General features: G+C 45.9%; 1 protein-coding gene across 3 annotated transcripts in view; it reads right to left on the minus strand.

Moving 5' to 3' along the window:
* Positions 1 to 310: 310 nt before the first annotated feature.
* KHSRP (KH-type splicing regulatory protein) overlaps positions 311 to 23,530 on the minus strand; it is a 68,860-nt gene continuing 45,640 nt past the window's right edge. For 2 of the 3 annotated variants that reach the window (XM_082254850.1, XM_082254849.1), the window contains 5 exons: positions 18,478 to 18,578; positions 13,115 to 13,315; positions 12,952 to 13,023; positions 4,137 to 4,345; positions 311 to 943 (listed from right to left, as the gene is read on the minus strand). In XM_082254850.1, the coding sequence (XP_082110976.1) occupies positions 935 to 943; positions 4,137 to 4,345; positions 12,952 to 13,023; positions 13,115 to 13,315; positions 18,478 to 18,578 (592 nt within the window). In that variant the 3' untranslated portion in view covers positions 311 to 934. Of the gene's footprint in view, positions 944 to 4,136; positions 4,346 to 12,951; positions 13,024 to 13,114; positions 13,316 to 15,459; positions 15,505 to 18,477; positions 18,579 to 23,530 lie in introns of all 3 variants that reach the window. The other variant, XM_082254848.1, reaches the window with a different exon arrangement.

Raw genomic sequence — 23,530 nt, forward strand, 5'->3', positions numbered from 1 at the left:
TGGAGACAGCGGTATGCATCGATTTGTGGCACCGGCTTACATATACCAGCAGTGCTACGCAACTGCAAATGTCTTCTTAATCTTACTTTCTTCTCCACATTTTCTCAACATTCAAAATGTAAATGAGACTACACCATTTTTGTTCACAGTTTTATTGTGACTCCCTAAAGTTTCCAAACACACATCACAATTCATCATGAGACTTTTCTTTGAACAGACATCTCTCACAGACAAAACAGAAAAAAAAAAAAAAGAGCAAAAAAGAACAATTGGACAATAGAGAAAGACAAGGAACAGAGGAGAGAGAGTAGTCGGGAGAGTTTTGTCATTGTTTATTGTGAAGTTAAAAACAGGCAATAAAAAGTAAAAACTCAGCGTACAGTTTTCATGTCTCTGAAAAGACGAACACATCACAACCCCCCTCCCCTTCCTCCCGGGTCTGGGAGTGACCGGCGTACTTCATGAGGCCCCGGCTGCAGATGGGGAGCCCAGCAGACAGCATGGGGGGTGTCGACAGGGAATGTTCAACCAACTAAAAGCACAGGGACAAAGGGAAGTCATCCTTTTTACATAAAAAAAAAAACAAAATAAAAATTAATTACTCACGGGCTGTTCCAGTGAATAAAACCGTGTATTTTTTTTTTTTTTTTTTTTTGGCTGATGAGAAGTGAAGGGCAAGAAGATCTCAGATTAGTCCTAAGTTCTACACCCAGCCCTCACTAAACAGCCTCCAAATGGCCAGGATTACATTGCGTTTTGTAGATGGGAAACAAAACTGGGAGGGGAAGAGGGATGAAGGGGGGGGAAGAACCTAAAAAAACAAAAATAAAAATAAAATACAACTAGAGGACTTTATAAACTGCTTCTCCCCTCATTGAGGTCAGCAGCAGAGGCTGTCATCTCCAGACTGGCAACGAGTGACGGAAAGTGACATTCACTGGGTCTGTAAAAACATAAGACAGTGTTAAATTAATCTACATGTTATTTTCAGCCAGTTCAAAGATCTTCCACATTCAGACAGAAAACATGTACACATGCCCAAATGTTTGGCTCCAATTTACCATCTGGCTTCTTCCTCAACCATAACCTCAGAAATCTGCATTTCAACAGATTTTTAAACATGGCTGCTTCTGTATGGCGATCTCTTGGGGTGTTAACTGTGCAGGAACATTTTCAGTGGTTCACAAAAACGGTCCAATTTGAAAACATGCTGGGTTTGCTGCTTTTCCCGCAGCACATTACCAAAAGTATTGGGACACCTGCCTTTACACGCACATGAACTTTAATGGCATCCCAGTCTTAGTCCGTAGGATTCAATATTGAGTTGGGCCACCCTTTGCAGCTATAACAGCTTCAACTCTGGAAAGCTGTCCACAAGGTTTAGGAGTGTGTCTATGGGAATGTTTCACCATTCTTCCAGAAGCGCATTTGTGAGGTCAACCACTGTTGGGGACAAGAAGGCCTGACTCGCAGTCTCTGCTCTAATTCACCCCAAAGGTGTTCTATCAGGTTGAAGTCAGGACTCTGAGCGAGATTGGGGTGGAAGAACTTGACTGGTCTGCACAACCAGGTCTTTATGGACCTTGCTTTGTGCACTGGTGTGCAGTCATGTTGGAACAGAGGGCCATCCCCAAACTGTTCCCACAAAATTGGGAGCATGAAATGGACCAAAATGTTTTTGTATGCCGATGTCTTAAGCGTTCCCTTCACTGGAACCAAGGGGCCAAGCCCAACCCCTGAAAAAAGAACCCCACACCATAAACCCCTCCACCAAATGATTTGAACCAGTGCCCAAACAAGGTCAATAAAGACATGGATGAGAGGGTTTGAATTTGAGGAACTTGACTGGCCTGCAGAGTCCTGACCTAAACCCGATAGAACATTTTGGGGATGAATTAGAGCAGGGACTGCGAGTCAGGCCTTGTCCACATCAGCGCCTGGCCTCACAAATGCACTTCTGGAAGAATAGTCAAACATTCCCATAGACACACTCCTAAACCTTGTGGACAGCCTTCCCAGAAGAGTTGAAGCTGTTATAGCTGCAAAGGGTGGGCCAACTCAATATTGAACCTTACAGACTAAGACTGGGATGCCATTAAAAAGTTCATGTGTGTGTAAAGGCAGACGTCCCAATACTTTTGGTAATCTAATGCAAGTGTGATCCTAGACTAAAGCAGAAATGAAAGTAACATAAGAAAACTTAGGAGCAGGTAGGCTAGCTATTGCAGAAAAGACATGCAATGTGTCTTCTGCAATAAAATACATCTACCTGCCTGCTTGCAGTCTTCAGTGACCATTTCCGCTTAAAAAAAATTTAAAAAAAAGGAGGGGGAAAAACTAAATACAAATTCACAATTCTCAGGAATGGAAACTGACTGGACTAAAGTTGGAGAAGCTTTATTCTGGGATCAAAAGATTGCACAAGAACAAATGACAGGGCATTTGTAAAAGGAATCCCCACAATTACCATAGCTCAGCCTTCTTAGGACTTATTTGTTTTGCGATTTACATGTATTTTCCCTCTCAGAGCAAGTGTCAGATAATATAGCCTCGTTGGGGGTTTTACTATCTTTTGCCTGAACTTGGTGCCGATAAGATATTCAAGCCTAAAAGCAGCAATTAGGATAAGAAATGAAGGTGTAAAGCCAGACAGTTTGAAGCTCGGCCGGTTCAGCAGGGATTCAAACCATGTAATGGCGGGCTGATTGTACCCAAGTTGATTGATCAACTTGGGTACAACCAACGGTTGGATTTTTCATGCTATAGCCGCTAGCAAAAAATCACTATGGTCTTCCCCAGCAGGGATGGCTCCCGCTGCCCCTTACCCCCTTGCTAGGGATAAAGTAGCACTACTACAAGAGCTAAAGGGCACATAAGACTGTCACAAGTGCACCAATTCCTGGTTTCCCCACACTCTTATGGATGCTTGCATTTTGCCTCCAGTCTTACCCTCTGCACACACAGCCTATCGGCAAACTGCACTTCACTCCGGCACATCTTGATCGAATATATATATATACATATACATACACACACACACACACACACACACACACACATACATATACATATCAAAGATAAAGTGTGCTAAATGTCAGCAGCATGCAAACAGTACCAATATACCAACACTACTGTGAATACCATATGAAAAGTTTGCAGCGCTGATAAATAAACCAAAATACAAGTGCAAACAATATGATAACAAATCACATCAAAATGTCTAATAAACCAAAATTCAAGTGAAGAAAGTTCAAGTGAAAAACAAAAAGCTATAGAATGCCAAATTCCCAGTGCACGATGTGGTCTCAGGTGTCACCCATGTGGTCTTTCCTTCACCGGATAGTTAAAATAAGAACTCACCGGAAATATCTGCCAAGTTTCAGGACAGCAATCACGTAATGGGATATGAATGAGATGCCCCCTCTGGAGATCTCGGTTTGAGCCGACAAAATGAGTGGTGCTCCCACACATTTAGGATGGAGCCATCAGGAAATATTCAGTCAAGCAGGGTGAATCAATAGGCATGAGAAGAGAGTAAATTCTTAGAGTAGTAATTTTTTTTTTTTTTTTTAATTAAAAGTTAAAAACAACAAAATAAAAAAAACCCAGACCCACATGAGCCAAGTGCCAGTCAACATTCAAAATACTGGCGGTAAAATAAAGTGCAATAAACAAGGCCAATGAAAGTGCATGAAATTGTATAGGATGAGAACACAGTGCACTGGGAATTTGGCATTCTATAGCTTTTTCACTTGAATTTGATTAGACATTTCATTTTGCGATATCACATTGTTTGCACTTGTATTTTAATTCATGAGCACTGCAACCTTTTCATGATATATACAAATATAAAAAAACACACACCGTGTGTGAGGGGTGTACAAATGTGAGTAGACCTCATACATATTATACATACATACATATTATACACACATACCATACATACACACATCTCAAACACTGCCCACTCTGGAAAAAAAACACTTTTTCTTATATGAATGACTAAACCGTATGCAACAGTTCCACCTTGTGGTCAATGTAAATTAATGTATATAGATTTGTTGTAAAACCCAGAAAAGCAGCAACAAACAATTCGAACAATTGTAAAAAAAAAAAAAAAAAAAAAAAAACCTTACCTGTGGCCCTGGCTGTGCTGGAGGAGGTTGTGTGGGTGGGGCTCCTGGTGCCTGTCCATAGTATGCTGCTTGCTGTCTGTAATACTCTGCCCATGCCGCACTATAGTCTGGCTGGACTGCAGGTGGGGCGGCTGTTGCTGCTGTGGCGGTGGCTGCTGCAGCTGTTGCGGCTGGAGCACCAGCAGTTGCTACGGCAGCTGCTGCTTGAGCTAAAAGAGAGGTAGTCAAACACTAAAATTAACTGAGCACATTAGAGCAGATGCAACATCATGAATATAGGAATAACTAACTATAAGATGAAATTGCAGTCCCTGCCAATAGTCATTCGCAAAAAAATTGTTGGTTGCCTCATTCAAAAAGGCCAGGACCCAAACCAGTCAAAGCTAAACCCCTCTCAACAGACATGGGGGCTGCCATTGGCAATTCTTGATTTGTCTGGCTATTAAAGTGACCTGATCTGGGACAAGAACGCATATCTGTCACGGTAGAATCCTTATCTGCATGCTTGTCCCAAGTAAGGTACACAAATTATGAAGCAGAAAGGATGAACCTGACAGCCAGAAACTAGTATTTGCAGAATGAAAAGTAGCAATAGCTGCTTCCATGTCTCTCTCAGGTTTCCCCATCAGCTCTGCCGGCTATAGCCAGTGGTGCTGATGAGTGCATTCTGACAGTGGAGAAAAAGCTCAGCGGGAGGGAATCCCCATCAGAGGTATGACTACAGGGGAAATCGAGCCATTTTCCTTTATTTAAACCCACTAGCTAAATGGGGGGGGGGGGGGGGGGGGGGAATAATGGACTGGTGTATGGCCAGCCTAAAGAGAAATATTCCCCTTCCTGACAATCCCTTGCAGGCATCCACACACATATACATATATATATATATATATACATATTATATATATACATATATATATATATATACATATATATATATATACATATATACATATATATACATATATACATATATATACATATATATATATATATACATATATACATATATATACATATATACATATATACATATATACATATATATACATATATATATATATATATATATATACATATATATATATATATATATATATATATATATATATATATATACACATACATATATATACACATACATATATATACATACATATACATACATATATATACATACATATATATACATACATATACATACATATATATACATACATATATATATATATATACATACATACATACATACATACATACATACATACATACACATACATATACACACACACATATACAAACACACACCGAACAAAATTCTAAAAAACGCAACACTTGTTTTTGCCCCTATTTTTCATGAGCTGAACTCTAAGATCCAAGACTTTTTCTATGTACACAAAAGGCCTATTTCTTTCAAATATTGTTCACAAATCTGTCTAAATCTGCATTCCTCAGAAAAGGATTTTACCAAGTTCTTACAAAAATCCAATTTTCTCTTACGTCCTTTGACAGACGCAGCTCTCTATGCTTATTCACTAATGGAACGTCCCAAAGCAGTGTAGGCATGAGGTGTGGGAAGAACGCAACCAAAAACTGTTAACGCATTTCCAAGGCTAAAAACGTAGCCAACTGGGCAACAAAAGGCTCAACCAACACTAACAGGAGCTTACCCAAAAACAAAATTTCACCCCCGAATGAAAACCAAGTCTCTTCTTCAAACAGCAGCCTGCAAAACTTTGCGGCCAAAGGAAGCATCCGAGGATGCCAACAAATCAATCTTGTAGGATTTTGTAAAAATGTGTACAGACGACCAAGTCGCCTCTTACACACCTGAGCCACAGAAGCCTGATGGCAAAAAGCCCAAGAGGCACCCAGTGCTCTAGTAGAATGCGCCCTCACAGGGACAGGAGGAACCCAACCCTTCAATGAATAGGCCTGAATAGTCAGTCTGATCCATTTTGATATGGTCGCAGCAGACGCAGCCGAATCTGCACGTGATCCCTCAGGAAGGACAAACAGATAATCAGAAGTCCGAAAGGACTCCGTGGTTGACAGGTAGACCCTGATCGCCCTAACCAAATCCGGCGAATGCAAGGATAATTCCTTGGGATGCTTGGGCTTAGCACAGAGCGAAGGTAAAACAAGGTCTTCATTGAGGAAGGCTGACACCACCTTAGGGAGAAAAGATTGGTTAGGTCGCAGAACAACCTTATCCTTATGGACGACCAGATAAGGCGAACAGCAAGACAGAGCCACCAACTCAGACACACTGCGAGAAGAGGAGATAGCCACCAAAAAGGCAACCTTCTGAGACAACAAAAGGCAGAGAAATTTCCCTTATATTTTCAAAGGGAGGCCCTTTGAAGAACGGACAAAACCAAATTCAGATCCCACGGAGGTAAAGGGGGATCTCCTCAGCGGAGCCAGATGACACACCCCTTGAATAAAGGTGCGAATTAAGGAATTAGTCGCCAAGGGACGTTGAAAGTAAATGGCTAAGGCCGACACCTGACCTTTAATCGTGCCTAAAGCCAAACGTTGCGCCACTCCTTTCTGCAAGGAGGCCAAGACCCTCGCCACCGAAAAGGAGCGATGATGCAACCCTTGCGACTCACACCAGGCAAAATACATCTTCCAAGTACGATGATAAATCTTCCTGAAGTAGTCTTCCTAGCTCTCAGCGAGGTAGGACTCACAGAGTCAGAGAGACCGCTGTCTCTCAACACCTGGCCTTCAACAGCCATGCCGTTAAAGCCAGCGACCATAAAGCAGGATGGAAGATCGGCCCGTGAGACAGCAGATCCTCTCTCAAAGGCAGCCACCAGGGAGGCTCGACGGCCAGCTTTACTAGGTCTGCATACCAAGACCGGCGAGGCCAGTCTAGGGCCACCAGAATCACCTACACCTTCTCCACCGCCAACCTGCAGAGGAACCTCGACAACAATGGTATTGGAGGGAAGGCATAAATCAGCCGATACCGGCTCCAAGGCACCAATGAGTCTGTGGCGTCAGCCAGAGGATCTCGAGTCCTGGCCACAAACCGCTCTACCATTTTGTTTAAGACGAGACACAAACAGATCCACCTCCAGAGTTCCCCATCAGGCACACAGGAGGCGAAAAATCTCCGGATGCAGGGACCATTCCCCCTGATCCACAACCTGACGACTCAGATAAGCCGCCTGCCAGTTCTCCACTCCTGGAATGTAAACCGCACAGAGCCAGAACTTGGGCATTAGCCCACGTCAGAATCTTGGCCACCTCTTAAGGCTGCCCGGGCACTCTTGGTGCCCCCCTGGTTATTGATGCAAGCCACAGCCGTGGCATTGTCGGATTGCACCCGAACCGGAAGACCGTGCAGTCGAGATATCCAGTGGAGCTGGCAGAGTTTGATCGCCCTGAGCTCCAGGACATTTATCGGTAAAGAAGATTCCTCCGACCACATACCCTGGGCACAAATTGTCCAGCACTCCACCCCAGCCCGCCAGGCTGGAATCCGTGATGACCACCATCCACAACAGCCGCAGAAAAGACCTGCCCTGGCTCAGAGCTGGCGACAGAAGCCACAACGAGAGCTCCGACCTCGTGAGACGGCTTAGACATATCATCCTGTCCAAGGACTGCGGTGCGAATCCTTGTTTCATTTGGCGAAAATCTCGGCTTGTAGAGTCCTTGTGTGGAATGGGGCATTTGGACCACCTCAAAGGTCGACACCTTCAGCCCGCGGACCTCAAACACGTCCACAGGGAGGAGAGATCGTTGTCAATCAGGAACCTGATCTCGCCCTGCAAGGTCTGGAGTTTTTCCTCTGGAAGGCCCTCGCTTGAGGAGTCTAAGACCATGCCCAGGTAATTCAGACGCACTGACGGGGTCAGCGCAGACTTCTGGAAGTTGATGGTCCACCCGAACTTCTAGCGTCTGAACCGTGAATATCAGGTCGCCCGACAGGGTGGCACGAGAGATCGCCCTTAACAGATCGTCCAGATAACCGAGGTCCGCAATACCCTTTTTGCGCAGCAAAGCCAGCACCGGGGCCAAAACCTTGGTGAAGACTCTGGGAGCAGAAGCTAGACCAAAGGGTAATGCCACAAATTGAAAGTGCTCCTCCGCCACCGTGAAACAGATACCGCTGATGACCCTCGTAAATAGGGATGTGTAGATGGGCGTCTTGTATAATAAAAAAAAAAAAAAAAAAAAACCCGATGGAGGCCAGAAAATCCCCTTGATTTAAAGATGCCACCATTGACGGAATCGCCACCACTGACCGAATGGATTCCATACGAAACATCTGCACCCGCACAAGGCGGTTCAGCGGTTTGAGGTCCAGAATTGGACGCACTTTGCCCTCCTTCCTGGGCACCTTGAACAGGTTTTAGTAAAAACCTCGAAACCTGTCCTGCTGAGGAATTACGCCCTGTGCAAGGAGATCCTGCACTGCCTCCCTGAGATCTTGCAAACGATCCGAAAACAGACGGATATTTGATGGCAAGAACCCGTCTGCTGGGCGAGACCGAAATTCGATCTTGTACCCTGTACAAAACAGTTTGTGAACCCATTTGTCTTGAAGCGGCGACGTCCAAGGTTCCCAAAAGTAGCGCATACGTTTCCCCACCCCTGAACCGGGTGAGGGCATCCCTTCATGCAGAGGACGACTTGTCCCCCGCACCGGACTGGCCGGCCTTAAGCCCCCGTACCGATTGTCGTCCGCAAATATTCGGCCGCCGACCGATCGGGCGATTGTAGGCTTGTTAGTATGATGCTTCCGACAGCGCATTTTCGGCCGAACAGAATCGGTCGTGCAGGCATTAAAATTTGTTTGGCCGAAACCAGAACGGCCGATTGTTCGCCAGTCAGTACAGAATTCGGCCGACAATCAGCAGATTTGCAAGACTGGGCATGCTCAGAGAAGAAAAAAAAACACATGGAAAGTTAACCATCACATGACATCACTTCTGCAGTCGGCTGTTGGCCGACAAAATTCGCGTGCAGTCTTTTGCATTTTTCAGACACGACAGCCCTGGACAAAAGACGGCTGATCGTTCGGCCGACGATCGGTACGTGTGTACGGGGCTTTAGGCTTACCCGACCAAGCCTTCTTGTTGCCACCGGAGGCTCTGAGCGGTTTGCCTTTTTCCTGCGCCCATGAGGCACGAAAAAGCCCCCTAAGAGCCTTGAAGGAAGGCCCCCGCTTACTGTGAGGTGCCTTGCCTTTTGAGGATTGGGGGAGAAGAGTACTCTTGCCCCCTGTTAGACCCTTGATAAACTCATCCAAGGAGTCACCAGACATTCACCTCCAAAGGGAAGATCAGTTACGGCCTTCTTAAAAGCCTGATCCGCCGACCAGCTCTTCAGCCACACCATGCAGCGTATGGCGATCCCCACCGCAGACACTCTGGCAACTAGAGGAGCCGCGTCCAGGGCCGCATCACACAGGTACACCATGGCCTAGGCCATCCGTGAGCTCAATTAGAGTTGGAGGAACCGACTCGGCATTCAGGTTGCTCCCAAGCACATTGACCCATTCTGTAATCGTCTGAGAAACCAGGACAGACGAGAACACAGGCTTTAGAATCAAACCCGCCAACAAGTGCAGGTGGCGAGAAAGGGATTCCAGTCGCCTGTCCATCGGGTCTTTAAACACTGGGGAGTCTTCAACAGATACCACAGATTTATTCAACCTGGAAACCGTGTGATCCACCTTAGGTGACACTGTCCAACGATTTGAAGCTGAGTCTGCAAAGGGGTAACGGCGCTGAAAGCGCTTCGGTACCATCAGCACATGCTTAATGCGCCACCATTGCTCATTCACAATATCGTGAAAATCCTCGGGGCAAGGAAAACCCTGACCCGACTTCTGGGCTTTGCGAGAGCAGAAGACTGAAATGTTTCCCTTACTGAACGAATCAGTGCTTCCACCAGAGCGCGTTTCCGCGCTGCAGCCAAGGACTCATCCTCCTCAGGGATGGGATTGTCTGTGGCAACCACATCAGGCTCTGAATCAGAAGACAGAGGGCATCGGCCGTTTGTGGGTAGCAACTTGTTTCATCACAAGATCCACCTTTGACGCCAGAGTTTGTAAGGCTGCAGAAAGGAGAGATGGTGATCCGGATTGGCCCAGGCACACAAATGAAATCAGAGGGAATATTTTCACCTTGGGACTCTTTTCTTTTCTGCTAAATTAAGTGTACTGCCCCTTTTAAAATTGCGATCCGCACCGCTGGAGCACGCTAAAGCCGGAGTCCCCCTTTAAGGTTATTATGTGCCCTGACAGGAGCCAAGTGTGCCCGAGGAATGCCCAAAGGACTAACACCCCTTACTGTACCAGCACCCTGAGAAGCAGCCGCTCTGCAGTCAGTCTTCAGCATGAGAAACTTCTGGGAGGACGTGACAAAACATCACTAGAGGCCGAGCCTGCCTGTGTAGTCTCAGGCTACAACAAAATGGTGCCAATAGAAAAGTACAGGAAGCAAAGAGAAAATGGCCGCTGACAATACACAGAGCGGCCTATGCCCACACTAAAAAGGCAGCCGAAAACGGCGCCAAGCACTCAGGAACCCAGGAATGAGGCCACCGCGGGAATCTAACAGGATTCCCCCCAGGACAAGGTAACATCTTTGATACCCCCCTCCTCCCTAGGCATCAGACGCTGCTATAGCGCCCCCAGGGGGGAGGGCAGGACCAGTCCTGGGGGATCTTTCAGAGAAAAATCAGCCCCGTTATCCCCCAGGAGTGTGCCCACATCTCCCCCTCAATGGACTGTCTCAGGGACACGGGGGACGTTGCATCACTCACTATACCATGGACCAGGGGGCTCTGCTCCGAAACAGCTCGCCTCTCACCCTGAGTGGGGGTGCTGCCTGCCAGAAAGGGGTATGCTGCGACTCAGGGCGTTCAAGGTCGATGTGTCCCGGCGAAGCATCTGCTCGCAGGCTCGTCCCCATCCACTGGGATCTGTCGTGGCGAGGCCTGGGTGGACCACAACCTGCTCACGCTCGGTGGCCAGGCTGGGAGACCATAAGGATCTAGATTATCCAGTGCACAACCTCAGCCCGGATGTCGCTTGTAGTTCACCAGGAGGATCCCCCTGACACTAGCTAGCAATAGTGAGTAAAGATAAATATTGTCAAAAGAAAATTAAAAAAAAAAAACAGACCGGAGTCCCAGCAGGGAACCTAGGTCCTACTCCTAAACTAGGCAGCAAGAAACTGATTTTAGAGCACAGTGTGTCTGGGGTTATGTCGTAAGGGACAGCCCCTATAGGCGTGTCGAGTGAAACTTCACTGCCTAGTCTACTTCTGTAGATGGCGCATCACCCATTAGTGAAGCAGCATAAAGAGCTGCGTCTGTCCGTAAGAGAAATTCATATATACACACATATTAAAAAAAATATATAAACACACACACACACACGAGAACAATCTCTGTGCGTAAGGGTCAAGACCGGAAAACAATACTGGATGTCCGTGATCTTCGGGCCCTTGGACAGCACTGCATCCCAAAGGAATGCTACTGTAATGTAAATCACAACATGGGCTCAGGAATACTTCCAGAAAACATTGTCGGAGAACACAATCCACAGTGCCTTTCGCCGTTGGCAGCAAAAACTCTATAGGTCAAAAAAGAAGCCATATCTAAACATGATCCAGAAGCGCAGGTGTTTTCTCTGGGCCAAGGCTCATTTAAAATGAACTGCGGCAAAGTGGAAAACTGTTCTGTGGTCAGACAAATCAAAATTTGAATTTTTTGGAAAACAGGGACGCCATGTCATCCAGACTAAAGAGTACAAGGACGACCCAAGTTATCAGCGCTCAGTTCAGAAGCTTGCATGTCTGATGGTATGGGGTTGCATGAGTGCATGTGGCATGGGCAGCTTACACATCTGGAAAGGCACCATCAATGCTGAAAGGTATAGCCAAGTTCTAAAAAAACATATGCTCCCATCCAGACGTTGTCTCTTTCAGGGAAGACCTTGAATTTTCCAACATGACAATGCCAGACCACATACTGCATCAATTACAACATCATGGCTGCGTAGAAGAAGGACCTGGGTACTGAAATGGCCAGCCTGCAGTCCAGATCTTTCACCCATAGAAAACATTTGGCGCATCATAAAGAGGAAGAAGCGACAAAGACCCAAGACAGTTAAGCAACTAGAAGCCTGTATTAGACAAGAATGGGACAACATTACTATTCCTAAACCTGAGCAACTTGTCTCCTCAGTCCCCAGATGTTTGTAGACTTCTAAAGAAGAGGGGATGCCACACAGTGCTAAACATGGCTTTGTCCCCCAACTTTGAGATGTGTTGATGCCATGAAATTTAAAATCAACTTATTTTTCCCTTAAAATGATACATTTTCTCAGTTTAAACATTTGATATGTCATCTATGTTGTATTCTGAATAAAATATTGAAATTTGAAACTTCCACATCATTGCCTTCTGTTTTTATTCACAATTTGTACAGTGGCCCAACTTTTTGGGAATCGGGTTTGTGTATGTGCATATACACACACATACACGGTTTCTTTTTCTTCATACATCTGTTTTTACGTTTTGTTTTATTTTCTCTTTCTTGTCCCTTATTGATACTGTCTTTTCCCATTTGGGGTCACTACTAGCCCCTTCCAGTCCTGCGACTTTGAATTAGGCAAAGGTAATCAGAGTTTATTATATTTATTGTGCTGTACTTTTATATGATTGTAAAGATTTATGCATAGGTTTGGTGAATGGTTTGATTGCAGTGAATTATCTCCTGTTCATTTACAAGACATTACTGAATTGCACAGTGCTGTCAGTAATAGGTTTTCAGGATGGAGACTTACCTTGTTTCTTGTAATATTCCTCCCATGCTTTTGTATAGTCTGGCTGTCCTGCAGGTTGAGGTGTCTGCTGACCTGTGGGCAGAGGCAGTACAAGTGTCAGCAGCAGGACACAAGCTGTGTCACACCACAGGCAACACACATCCACACATTTCTCATTACTTACCCATCTTCTTGTAGTATTCTTCCCAGGCCTTTGTGTAATCAGGCTGGCTGGCAGGCGGGGGCTGCTGGGGCGGTTCTCCTTGTGGTGGTGGGACGGGGACAGCAGGAGGCTGTCCAGGGACGGGGGCAGGAGGCTGCTGGTAATAGTGTGAGTAATAAGCAGCCCAGGCTGCACTGGGGTCTGTGGGGGCTGGAGGTTTTGCTGCAGGAAGAAAAAAAAAGAGATAGGTGAACAATGGAGAACATTTTTCCATATGTTACAGCATAGTATGAATAGGCATTATTCAGCAATCAGTCCACTTCTCATAGAAATACAACCAACAGAGCTAGCTACAATTTCTTTCTGGAGTAGAGTCAATGCCTCCTGCAGCCGCGCACAGGTGTCAAACTGGCAGCCCTCCAGCTATTGCGGAACTACAAGTCCCATGATGCATTGCAAGGCTGACAGTTACAAGCATGACTCCCGCTGACAGAGGCATGATGGGACTTGTAGTTCCGCAACAGCTGGAGGGCCGCCAGTTTGACACACCTGCGGGACAGGGACTAATCTAAACTGCTAAGCTGTGAAATACAGGTTCTCTTCCATCTGCCATCACTGGGTCAGATGTCTACTGCCACAGCCAAACTAAGCACAAATTCTGCCCATTGACAGGGGTTGTGTGTCCCCTAACTGTGGCTGTGCCAGTTACTGAAAGTGGCAGGCAAGCTGTAAAATAGCTTTGGATAACAAACATGAACCACATGGTACCAAGAGCAAAATAAAATAACAGTTCTACTGGCAGGACCAACAATAATACCTGATACAGGAGGGAATGGTTAGGAAAAAAACAAACACACACTGCTCTGATAAAGCTATCCAGAAAACATTTAGTTGGCTTTCTTCTTTAGACTTTTTTTGTCGGAGTATAGAGCTATGGCTTTTTCTAAGCATGTTACATTACATTCACCTACTTTTGGCTGACTCGCTAGATTTGCTGGAAGTCTGTTCTACGCACCAACTACTCTCTAAGTTTAGTTCTGAGGTCATGCCCTCCTGTTCTGTAGTAGAGATCCCCCGTTATACACTTCATATTAAAAATACTGCCCTCCTGAACTGCAGAATTAACTGTGCTGTCACCATTCCAGGGTGTAGAAAAATTACAGATCCACTAGCAGGATAGTAATAAAAAAGGGGGGGGGGGGGAAGGTAGTAAGTGTATAACTGGGGAATCTCTACTAGGTTAATGCTACGTACTGTTTTTATAAATTTGTATCTATAGTTACACTTGCTGACCCTATAGCAGTTTTTCTGCTACAGGGCAGGCACTGTGCGCCAAATCCTGCATTTCCGCCTGCAGTAGAAGCCAATTTGGGGGTGCCGGGCGCGCAATGTGCTCCGGCACCCACCGATCGTCAGGCAGAGACACAAAAAGCAGATCACCGTTCTGACAGGGGATACAGTGTTTTCTGTATACAGTGATCACTGGATTTGTATCACTAGTCCCCACAAAGTGTCAAATGTGTCAGTGGCCAATGCAATATTGCAGACCCGTTACAAGAGCCGGTTCACATTAGCGCGACACGACTCCTTACTACTTCGGGGGCGACTTGTGCTTTACATTGCACCACGACTTCGGAGCGACTTGCAGGGAATTCACATAATGGAAGTCTATGCAAGTCGCTCCGAGGTCGCCCCAAAATAGTACAGGACCCTTTTTCTAAGTCGGAGCGACTTCTGTCGCTCCGACTTGGAGCGGGTCCTGTAGCGGTCAATGGACCGCGAGGGAGTGCGACTTGTCAGGCTGACAAGTCGCGCTAATGTGAACCGGCTCTAAGTCTCTGTTCACCGACCTTTCTAATATTAAAAAAAAATAAAAATATGAATACAAATTCCAGCATATATCCCATAGTTTGTAGACTGCATATAAACCAATCAATATACACCCATTGGGATAATTCTACCCCCATAAAAACGTAGAAGATTGCCTATTGGCCAATGGGCCAATTTGGTACAGCATTGCATGACCACGCAACTGTCAGTTAAAGTAACAGTGCTGCATCTCAAAAAATGGCCTGGTCATTAAACCGTATATCTGGTCATTCACTATATCTGGTCTCCCACAGTAGACATGAAAATGCAAATATTTTAGTAAATATAAAGTGCTAAATACATTTTCTCATTAGCAGTATACAGCAGCCTTCTTACTTCTATCAGTGTCTAGTTAAAACTTGGAGTTTTTATTCTGCTCTGACTGTCCTATGAGGCTGCAGGACCCCTGACCATCTATCTGGACAGTGCTGATTGGCCCTGTGCTGATCACATGCACTCTCACCCAAGGAAAACAAAAAAACTCTAGCAATACACACCAAACTGAGCATGCGCCTCTGTTCTATCAGGAGATGGATTGGGGACTGTGGAAGAAGGGGAGGAACAGAAAAGATAGGATCAAACAGCCTTTTTACACAATCAAGAGGATTAACCCCTTAGGTTCCACAGTGAGTATAACAAGCATGCTTTACTGCATATAGAGACTGATGTATGTTTAGTAACACTTTATATTGTGCGTCAAAACTTAAACAGTGTTAATAAAGTAGGCAAATTTTTTTTTTTTTTTTTTTGGATAGAGTAAGGAAAGGTTATAACCCCTCTCAGATTTTTTTTTTTTTAAGCAATTTGTGTCCCATAACCAGACAGGAAGTGAAAGGAAATTCCTACAAAAAGGAAATTCCTTGGGGACTCCCAGATCATCAGAATTAGTGTCCCCGTTCGAAGATGTCCCCTCTGTTACTTTTCTGAGGACAACCATAAATTTAGGATTTTTTTTTTTTACTTTCAATAATGGTAAACAGGACAAAAAGAGGGTGAACCTCCATAAAAGGGGGACAGACAGCAATAAAAACTGACAGGTATTCTAATCCCTCGCCAATCTATCCAAAACTAAAAAAAAAAAAATAAAATTGCCTTTAGTTATACTTTAAAAAGGAGAAATATGGACAAAGCTTTTTTGGCCATACTTCTATGGATCACAGGAGTGCAGTTCGTCCTGCACTTCTTTGACCCGTTTTGAGCCGATCCAGGCTCTGAATCCATCCCAGCTTTATAGTTGGGATTTACCCACATGCCTGGACCAGCTTCTGGCTCAGCCTCTTAATGAGCAGCTGAGAGTGAGCCAGCCGCTCTCACCCCACCACAGCCCAGCGTGCCAGTGAGCCCTGGAAGAGCAAAGCAGAGAGCCGGTGACTGAAGACTGAGAACTGAGCAACCAGCGGCCTTTGATCGCTCACTTCTGTCTTTTTCTTCATTTTGGAAAGAGCAAGGGAAGGGTTATAACCCCTGTGAATTTTTTTTTTTTTTGCAATCTGTTTTATTGGAGAGATTTTCCTTCACAGTCCCAAACAGGAAGTGAGGAAATCCCTGCAAATTGGAAGAATTCCTTGGGGACCCCCAGGTCACCAGAACTAATGTCCCTATTGGAAGATTTCCCCTCTTACTGTTCTGGAGACAACCCAAAATTTGGGATATTCTTTTACTTTCAATGATAAAAGGTAAACAGGAGAAAGGGTGAATCTCCCCAATGGGGGCACAAACAGCAGTAAAAATTGACAGGTGTTCTAATCCCTCTCCACTGTCCAAAACGAAAAAAAAAAATACAATTAAAAAGTTTTGCTTTTAATTAAACTTTAACCACTTGCTTACCACCCTTTAGCAGTTTTACTGCTACAGGGCAGCAGCTATGCGCCAGGTCAAGTATATATGTAGGCGGCGAGCACACGGCTTCCGCAATGAATATGTACAGCAGAAGCCGATCTGCGGGTGCTAAGCACTATGTCCTCCGGCACCCGCCGATCATCAGTAAACATCACAGAACTGGGACTAGGACTCATATATACCCTTAGTAAAAGCAGCACACAGTTTACACAAACACTGGCTAGGCACACATTTAACCCTTTGATCACCCTCAAATGTTTAACCCCTTCCCAGCCAGTGTCATTAGTACAGTGACAGTGAATATTGTTAGCACTCAACACTGTAGCGCCACTGATTCGCACAAAGTGTCAAAAGTGAAAGTGTCAGATTGTCCGCCGCAATATCGAAGTCCGGCTACAAGTCGCTGATGAGAGCCATTACCAGTATAAGAAAAAAAAAAAAAATGTAAACTCCAATATATCTCCCATAGCCCCTATAAAGTTCGTGTAAAACCAATATACGCTTATTGGGATTTTTTTTATTGCCAAAAATATGTAGCAGAATACATGCTGGCCTAAATTTATGCAAAATTTTTATTGGATACGTTTTATAGCAGAAAGTAAAAAAATTTGTTTTTCTTCAAAATGGACGGGTCTTTATTTAAAGCGCAAAAAAATAAAAACCAGAGGTGACAAAATACCACTAAAAGAAAGCTATTTGTGGGGGGAAAAAACTAAATTTTTATTTGGGTACATCGTCGTACGACCGTGCAATGGTAAGTTAAAGCAATGCAGTGCCATATTGCAAAGTCACCTGGTCATGGACGGGGGGTAAAATCTTCGAGGTCAAGTGGTTAAATAAGCCTTATAAAATACATACAAATAAATGTATAGGTGAATATAAAAAACAGAATGACTTGAAAAAATTAAAATTCTATTTTGAAATGCATATGGAAATTTACTAAAACTGGAGCAGACAGAATCTGGAGCAATTGTGCATGATACCCAAGCAGTTTCTAGCTTCAAAACAAAAAACTAGAAAGTGACAGTTTTCCCCATGCACAGCTTATCCAGATTCTGCCTACTCCGGGCTTCATCAATTCCCCTCTGAAACATACATCATGATTCCACAGCACAGTCAACACGAGTCCATGAATGGAAAGCTATCCAACTGCATTGCACAATGCTGTACAGGAGGGAGTACAGTAGAGCTCAATCATGGTGCACACAAAAAAAACTGTTCTCTTCATTTAATAGAATTGGGAGAAACTATGCAAACCATGAGTGAGGCCTGGGTTCACATATCTGCAGCCGCGGTTGAGAGAGGAGTCCGGTGCGTTCCTGTAAACCGGTTCAGGTACGATTCACAACTGAATTTTAGCCTGAACCGGACGCAAAGACGCACCGAACCCCTTTTCAATCTGGACTACGGCCGTCCCAGACATGTGTGAACCGGTTCCATTGAGAGCCGGTTACACTTGCCTGTCATGCGAATTGGATGCAAAGAAACTTGCATCCAATTCGCATGTGTGAGAACCCAGCCTGAAAGTTGGGTGAATTTAGTGAGAAAATGACATGGCGTGTGTTGCTGTACACTTTGAAAGGTTTTAATATATTACAACAAATAATTGCTAAAATAAGCAGGCCCTACGTAACAGTTCAGAGAAGCAAGCACCTAGAATATTGTGTAACACTTACTGGGGTCGTGAGGAGCTGGCGGCTGCCCCCACTGGGGATACGTGCTTCCCCAACCTTGTGGCGGATATTGGTGTGGGGGAGGTGGTGGCGGAGGACCCGGACTGTACATAGAAAGAAAAGAAAAGAAATGCAATGTTTTAAGGCCTGAAGAATTTGTTGGGCTGTCATAGCACAGGGGCAGACAAAAATACCTGAAACACTGAAAGTATCAGAGAAACAAACAGAGCTGTATAATAATACAGAACTAGTCAAGCCACCCCTGTGGTAACCTACACATGCAATGTGATGCTGGTCATTAATCAGGCATCTGTCTCCTATATGGAATTAAAGATGTAAAATTATTCCAGAAACTGGCTCTCCTGCTAGGTAAATTATATGTGGGACAGGAGTCCCAAGGAGCAATAAAAATCCCAACAGGTGTACTAACTTCCACACTAACCGAAATTAAATAAATAAGACTGGAAAAAACACTGAAATATCACAAACGAAGAAAAAAGAGCTTACCGTAAAATCCTTTTCGCCGAGTCCTTTGACAGACGTAGCTCTTAATGCTTCTTCACAATTGGGTTATGCGCCATCTACAGGGGTAGACTAGGCAGTGAAAAGTTTTCACTCAACACGCCTACAGGGGCTATCCCTCACTTCAACCCCAGATACACGGTGCTCTCAAATCAGTTTCGTAGCAAGCAGTAAAAGACACAACCAACCCCAAAACAAAAGAGGGATGGGAGCTGCATCTGTCAGAGGACTCAGAAAAGGATTTTACGTAAGTTCTTACAAAAATCCAATTTCTCTTACGTCCTTTTGAAAGACGTAGCTCTGCTTCTTCACTATTGGGACGTCCCAAAGCAGTGTAGGCATGAGGGGTGGGAAGAAGGCAACCAAAAACTGTTAACGTATTTCCAAGGCTAAAAACGTAGCCAACTGAACAAAAAGCTCAAACAATAAAAACAGGAGCTTACCCACAAAAGAACAAAAAAACACAACCCCTTAAAGAGAAAAAAAAAAAACAAACAAGTCTCTTTAAACAGCAGCCTGCAAAACCTTGCGGCCAAAGGAGGCATCCGAGGATGCCATGAAGTCAACTTACAAGAATTTGTAAAAATGTGTACAGACAACCAAGTCGCCACTTTACACACCTGAGCAACAGAAGCCTGATGGCGAAAAGCCCAAGAGGCACTCAGCGCTCTGGTAGAATGCGCCCTCACAGGGAAGGAGGAATCTGACCCTTTAATGAATAGGCTTGAACAATTGTCCCCCTGATCCATTCTGACATGGTCGCAGCAGACGCAGCTGAACCCAGAGATCCCTCAGGAAGGATAAACAAGGAATCAGATGTCCAAAAGGACGCTGTGGCTGACAGGAAAGCCCTGATGAGCCCAAACCACAACCAGCGAATGCAAGGCAAATTCCTTGGGATGCTTGGGCATAGCACAAAGCGAAGGCAAAACAATATCTTTGTAGAGGTGGAAAGCAGACACCACCCAAGGAAGAAAAGATTAATTAGGTCGTAGAAAATATCTCTAAACCACCAAATAAGGCGAACGGCAGGACAGAGCTGCCAACGCAGACACTCTGTGGGCAGAAGCTATAGCCAGAGAGGCAACCTGAGACAAAGGCAGAAAAATTTCCCAAATGTTTTCAAAGGGAGGCCGTTAAAGAATGGAAAAGAACGGACAAAACCAAACCAGAGCCCACGGAGGCCAAGGTGATCTCCTAGGTGGAGCCAGATGACGCACCCGTTGAATAAGCGTGTGGAGCAAGGAATTAGTCGCCAAGGGGCGTCTGAAGTAAAAGGCTAATGCCGACACCAGACCTGTAAGCCTACCTAAAGCCAAGCGTTGCTCAACTCCTTCTGCAGAAAGGCCAAGACCCTCGCCACCGAAAAGAAGCGAGTATGCATCTTTGCGATTGACCCCAGGCAATAGGCCTCTTCCAAGAACAATGAGAAATCATCCCGGAAGCCGTCTTCCTAACCCTTAGCAAGGTAGGAATCACAGAATCAGAGAGACCTCTGTCTCTCAATACCTGGCCTTCATAGTTATGTAGTTAAGGCCAGCGACCATAAAGCAGGATAAAAGATCGGCCCTTGAGACAGCAAATCCTCACAGAGGCAGCCTCCAGGGAAGCTCGATGACCATTACCAGGTCTGCGTGCCAAGACCAGCGAGGACAGTCTGGGGCTACCAGAATCACCGGCACCTATCTCACCACCAACACGCAGAGGAACCTTTACAATAGCTGCATCGGAGAAAAGGCATAAATCAGCCGATAACGGCTCCAAGGAACCACCAATGCATCTGCGGTGTCGGCCAGAGGATCTAAGCCCTGGCCACGAACCTCTTAACCTTGCGCAAACAGATCCACCCTCCGGAGTTCCTCACCAGGCACACACGAGATGAAAAATCTCTGGATGCAGGGACCATTCTCCCTGATCCAGAACCAGATGATTCAGGTAATCCGCCAGCCAGTTCCCCACTCCTGGAATGGGAACTGCGGAGAGAGCCGGATCATGTTCCCCAGCCCAAGTCAGAATCTCGGACACGTCCCAGGCCCTCTTGGTGCCCCTTGAATGATTGATGTAAGCCACAGCCGCGGCATAGTCGGATTGTACCCGAACTGGAAAGCCGTGCAACCGAGGCGTCCAGTGGAGCAGGCAGAGCCCGATTGCCCTGAGCTCCAGGACATTTTTCGGCAAGGAGGATTCCTCTGTTAACCAGAATCCCTGGGCACAGAGACAGTGCAACACTCCACCCCAGCCCAACAGGCTGGCATCCGTGGTGACCACCATCCACAACAGTGGTAGAAAAAGACTCGCCCTGGCTCAGAGCAGGAGACAGAAGCCACCACGAGAGCTCCAACCTCGTGGACCGGCTCAGACATACCATTCTAAAGGACTGTGGATCCTTGTTCTACTTGACAAGAATCCATCTGTAGAGGTCTTGTGTGAGTTTGAGCAAACGGGACTGCCTCGAGGGTCGACACAATGTGTCCCAAAGCCCGCATGCAAGTCCACAGGGAGGAGAGCGTTTCCCAACAGCAACCCGATCACGCTATGCTAAGCTTGTCCTCAGGGAGAAAGACTTTCCAGCGAGGAGTCCAAAATCATACCCAGGTAATTCAATCGCACCGACAGAGTCGGCGCAGATTTGAAGTTGGGTGGTCCACCCGAACTCCTGAAGGGTCTGAACCATGATGGACAGGTCGCCCAACAGGGTTGGGTGAGAACTTGCTCTCAACAGGAGATCGTCCAGATACCAGAGGATCGCAATCCCCTTTTTCGGAACAAAGCCAACACCGGAGCCAAAACCTCGGGGAAAACTCTGCGAGCAGAGGCTAGACCACAGGGTAAAGCCACAAATTAAAAGTGCTCTTCTGCCACTGCGAAACGGAGAGACCGCTGATGACCCTCGTAGGTAGGGATGTGCAGATACGCAACTGATATCAATGGAGGCCAGAAAATCCCCGATTGAAAGACACTACCACCGACCGGATTCCATCTGAAACTTCTGCACCTATACAAAGCGGTAGTGACTTAAGGTCCAAAATTGGACGCACCTTGCCCACCTTTCTGGGCATTGTGAACAGGTTTGAATAAAAACCTCAACCTATCCCGCTGAGGAACCGACAGAAACACTCCCTGTGCATGGAGATCATGCACTGCCTCAGATCCTTCAAGCGAGCCGGCGACAGACTTGAGGAAACAATCTGCCTGCTGGACGAGACCGATTTTCGATCTTGTACCCTGAACGAATTAGTTCAGGAACCCATTTGTCCAAAATCAGACGTCCAGGGTTCCTAAAAGTAACAGACACCCCCACCCCAGAATCGGGTGAGGGCGCCCCTTTACGCAGAAGATGATGTTTCCGTCAAACCAGACCGGCTAGTCTTGGGCTTACCCAACTAAGCCTTCTAGTTATCTCCAGAGGCTCTGAACGATTTACCTTTTCCTTGCTCCCTTGAGGCACGAAAAATAAATCGCCTGTAAGCCGAGAAAGAGGGTCCCCTCTTACTGCGAAGCCTTGCCTTTTTAGGATTGGGGTAGCAGAAAACTCTTACCCCCCAGTTGGGCCCTTGATTAACTCATTCAACGAGTCCCCAAACAGGCGATCACCCCAAAAAATGGGAGATCAGTTAAGGCCTTAGAAGCCTGGTGCGCCGACCAGCTCTGCAGCCACACCATGCAGCGTATGGTAATCCCCACCACTGACACTCTGGCAACCAGAGGAGCCGCGTCCAGGGCCGCAGCACAAAGTTACACCAGGGCCTGGGCCATCTGGAGCGTGAGCTCAACAGAGTCAGGGGAACTTTCAGCGTTCAAGTTACCCCCAAGCACTGCAACCCATTTTGTAACCGTCTAAGAAACCAGGACAGACGCGAATAAAGGTTTAAGTATCGAACCCGCCAGCAACTGCAGGTGGCGGAAAAGGGATTCCACCGGTCCGCAAACACCGGGGAGACTTCTACAGGCACCACAGTAGATTTGTTCTGGAAACAGGGTGATCCACCTTATTTGAGACAGAGTCGGTAAAGGGATAACGGCGTTTACAGCGCTTTGCACCACTAGCACGTGTTTAATGCGCCATTGCCCATTCACCATATGGTAAAGGTCTTCAGGACAAGGCAACACCTGACCCGACTTCTGGGCTTTTGCGGGAGCCAAAAACAACCTGCTGTCCTGACTGTGTGGGCTCGTCAATTTTCAATGTTTCCCTTACTGAAAGAATCAGTGCCTTCACCTTAGAGCGTTCCCGCACTTCAGCCGAGGAGGGCATATCCTCCTGACCATCTGACTGCAAAGACAGAAATCCCTCAGGGATGGGATGGTCCATGGCGACCATATCAGGCTCTGAATCAGAGGACTCAGAAGGCAGTGGCCATTTCTGGAAAGCGACTTGTTTTATCAAAGTTTACCTTTGACGCCAGATTTTTCAAAGCTGCAGACAGACATGAGAGACTGCGATCCGGATGGTCCGACATGCACACTAATAAAGTTTAAAGGGGGGAATTTTTTACCTTGGGACTCCATTTTGCAAGTTTAAAAAAAAAAAAAA

Source organism: Pelophylax lessonae, assembly GCF_965119305.1.
Source record: "Pelophylax lessonae genome assembly, chromosome: 4".
NCBI classification, from domain to species: domain Eukaryota; kingdom Metazoa; phylum Chordata; class Amphibia; order Anura; family Ranidae; genus Pelophylax; species Pelophylax lessonae.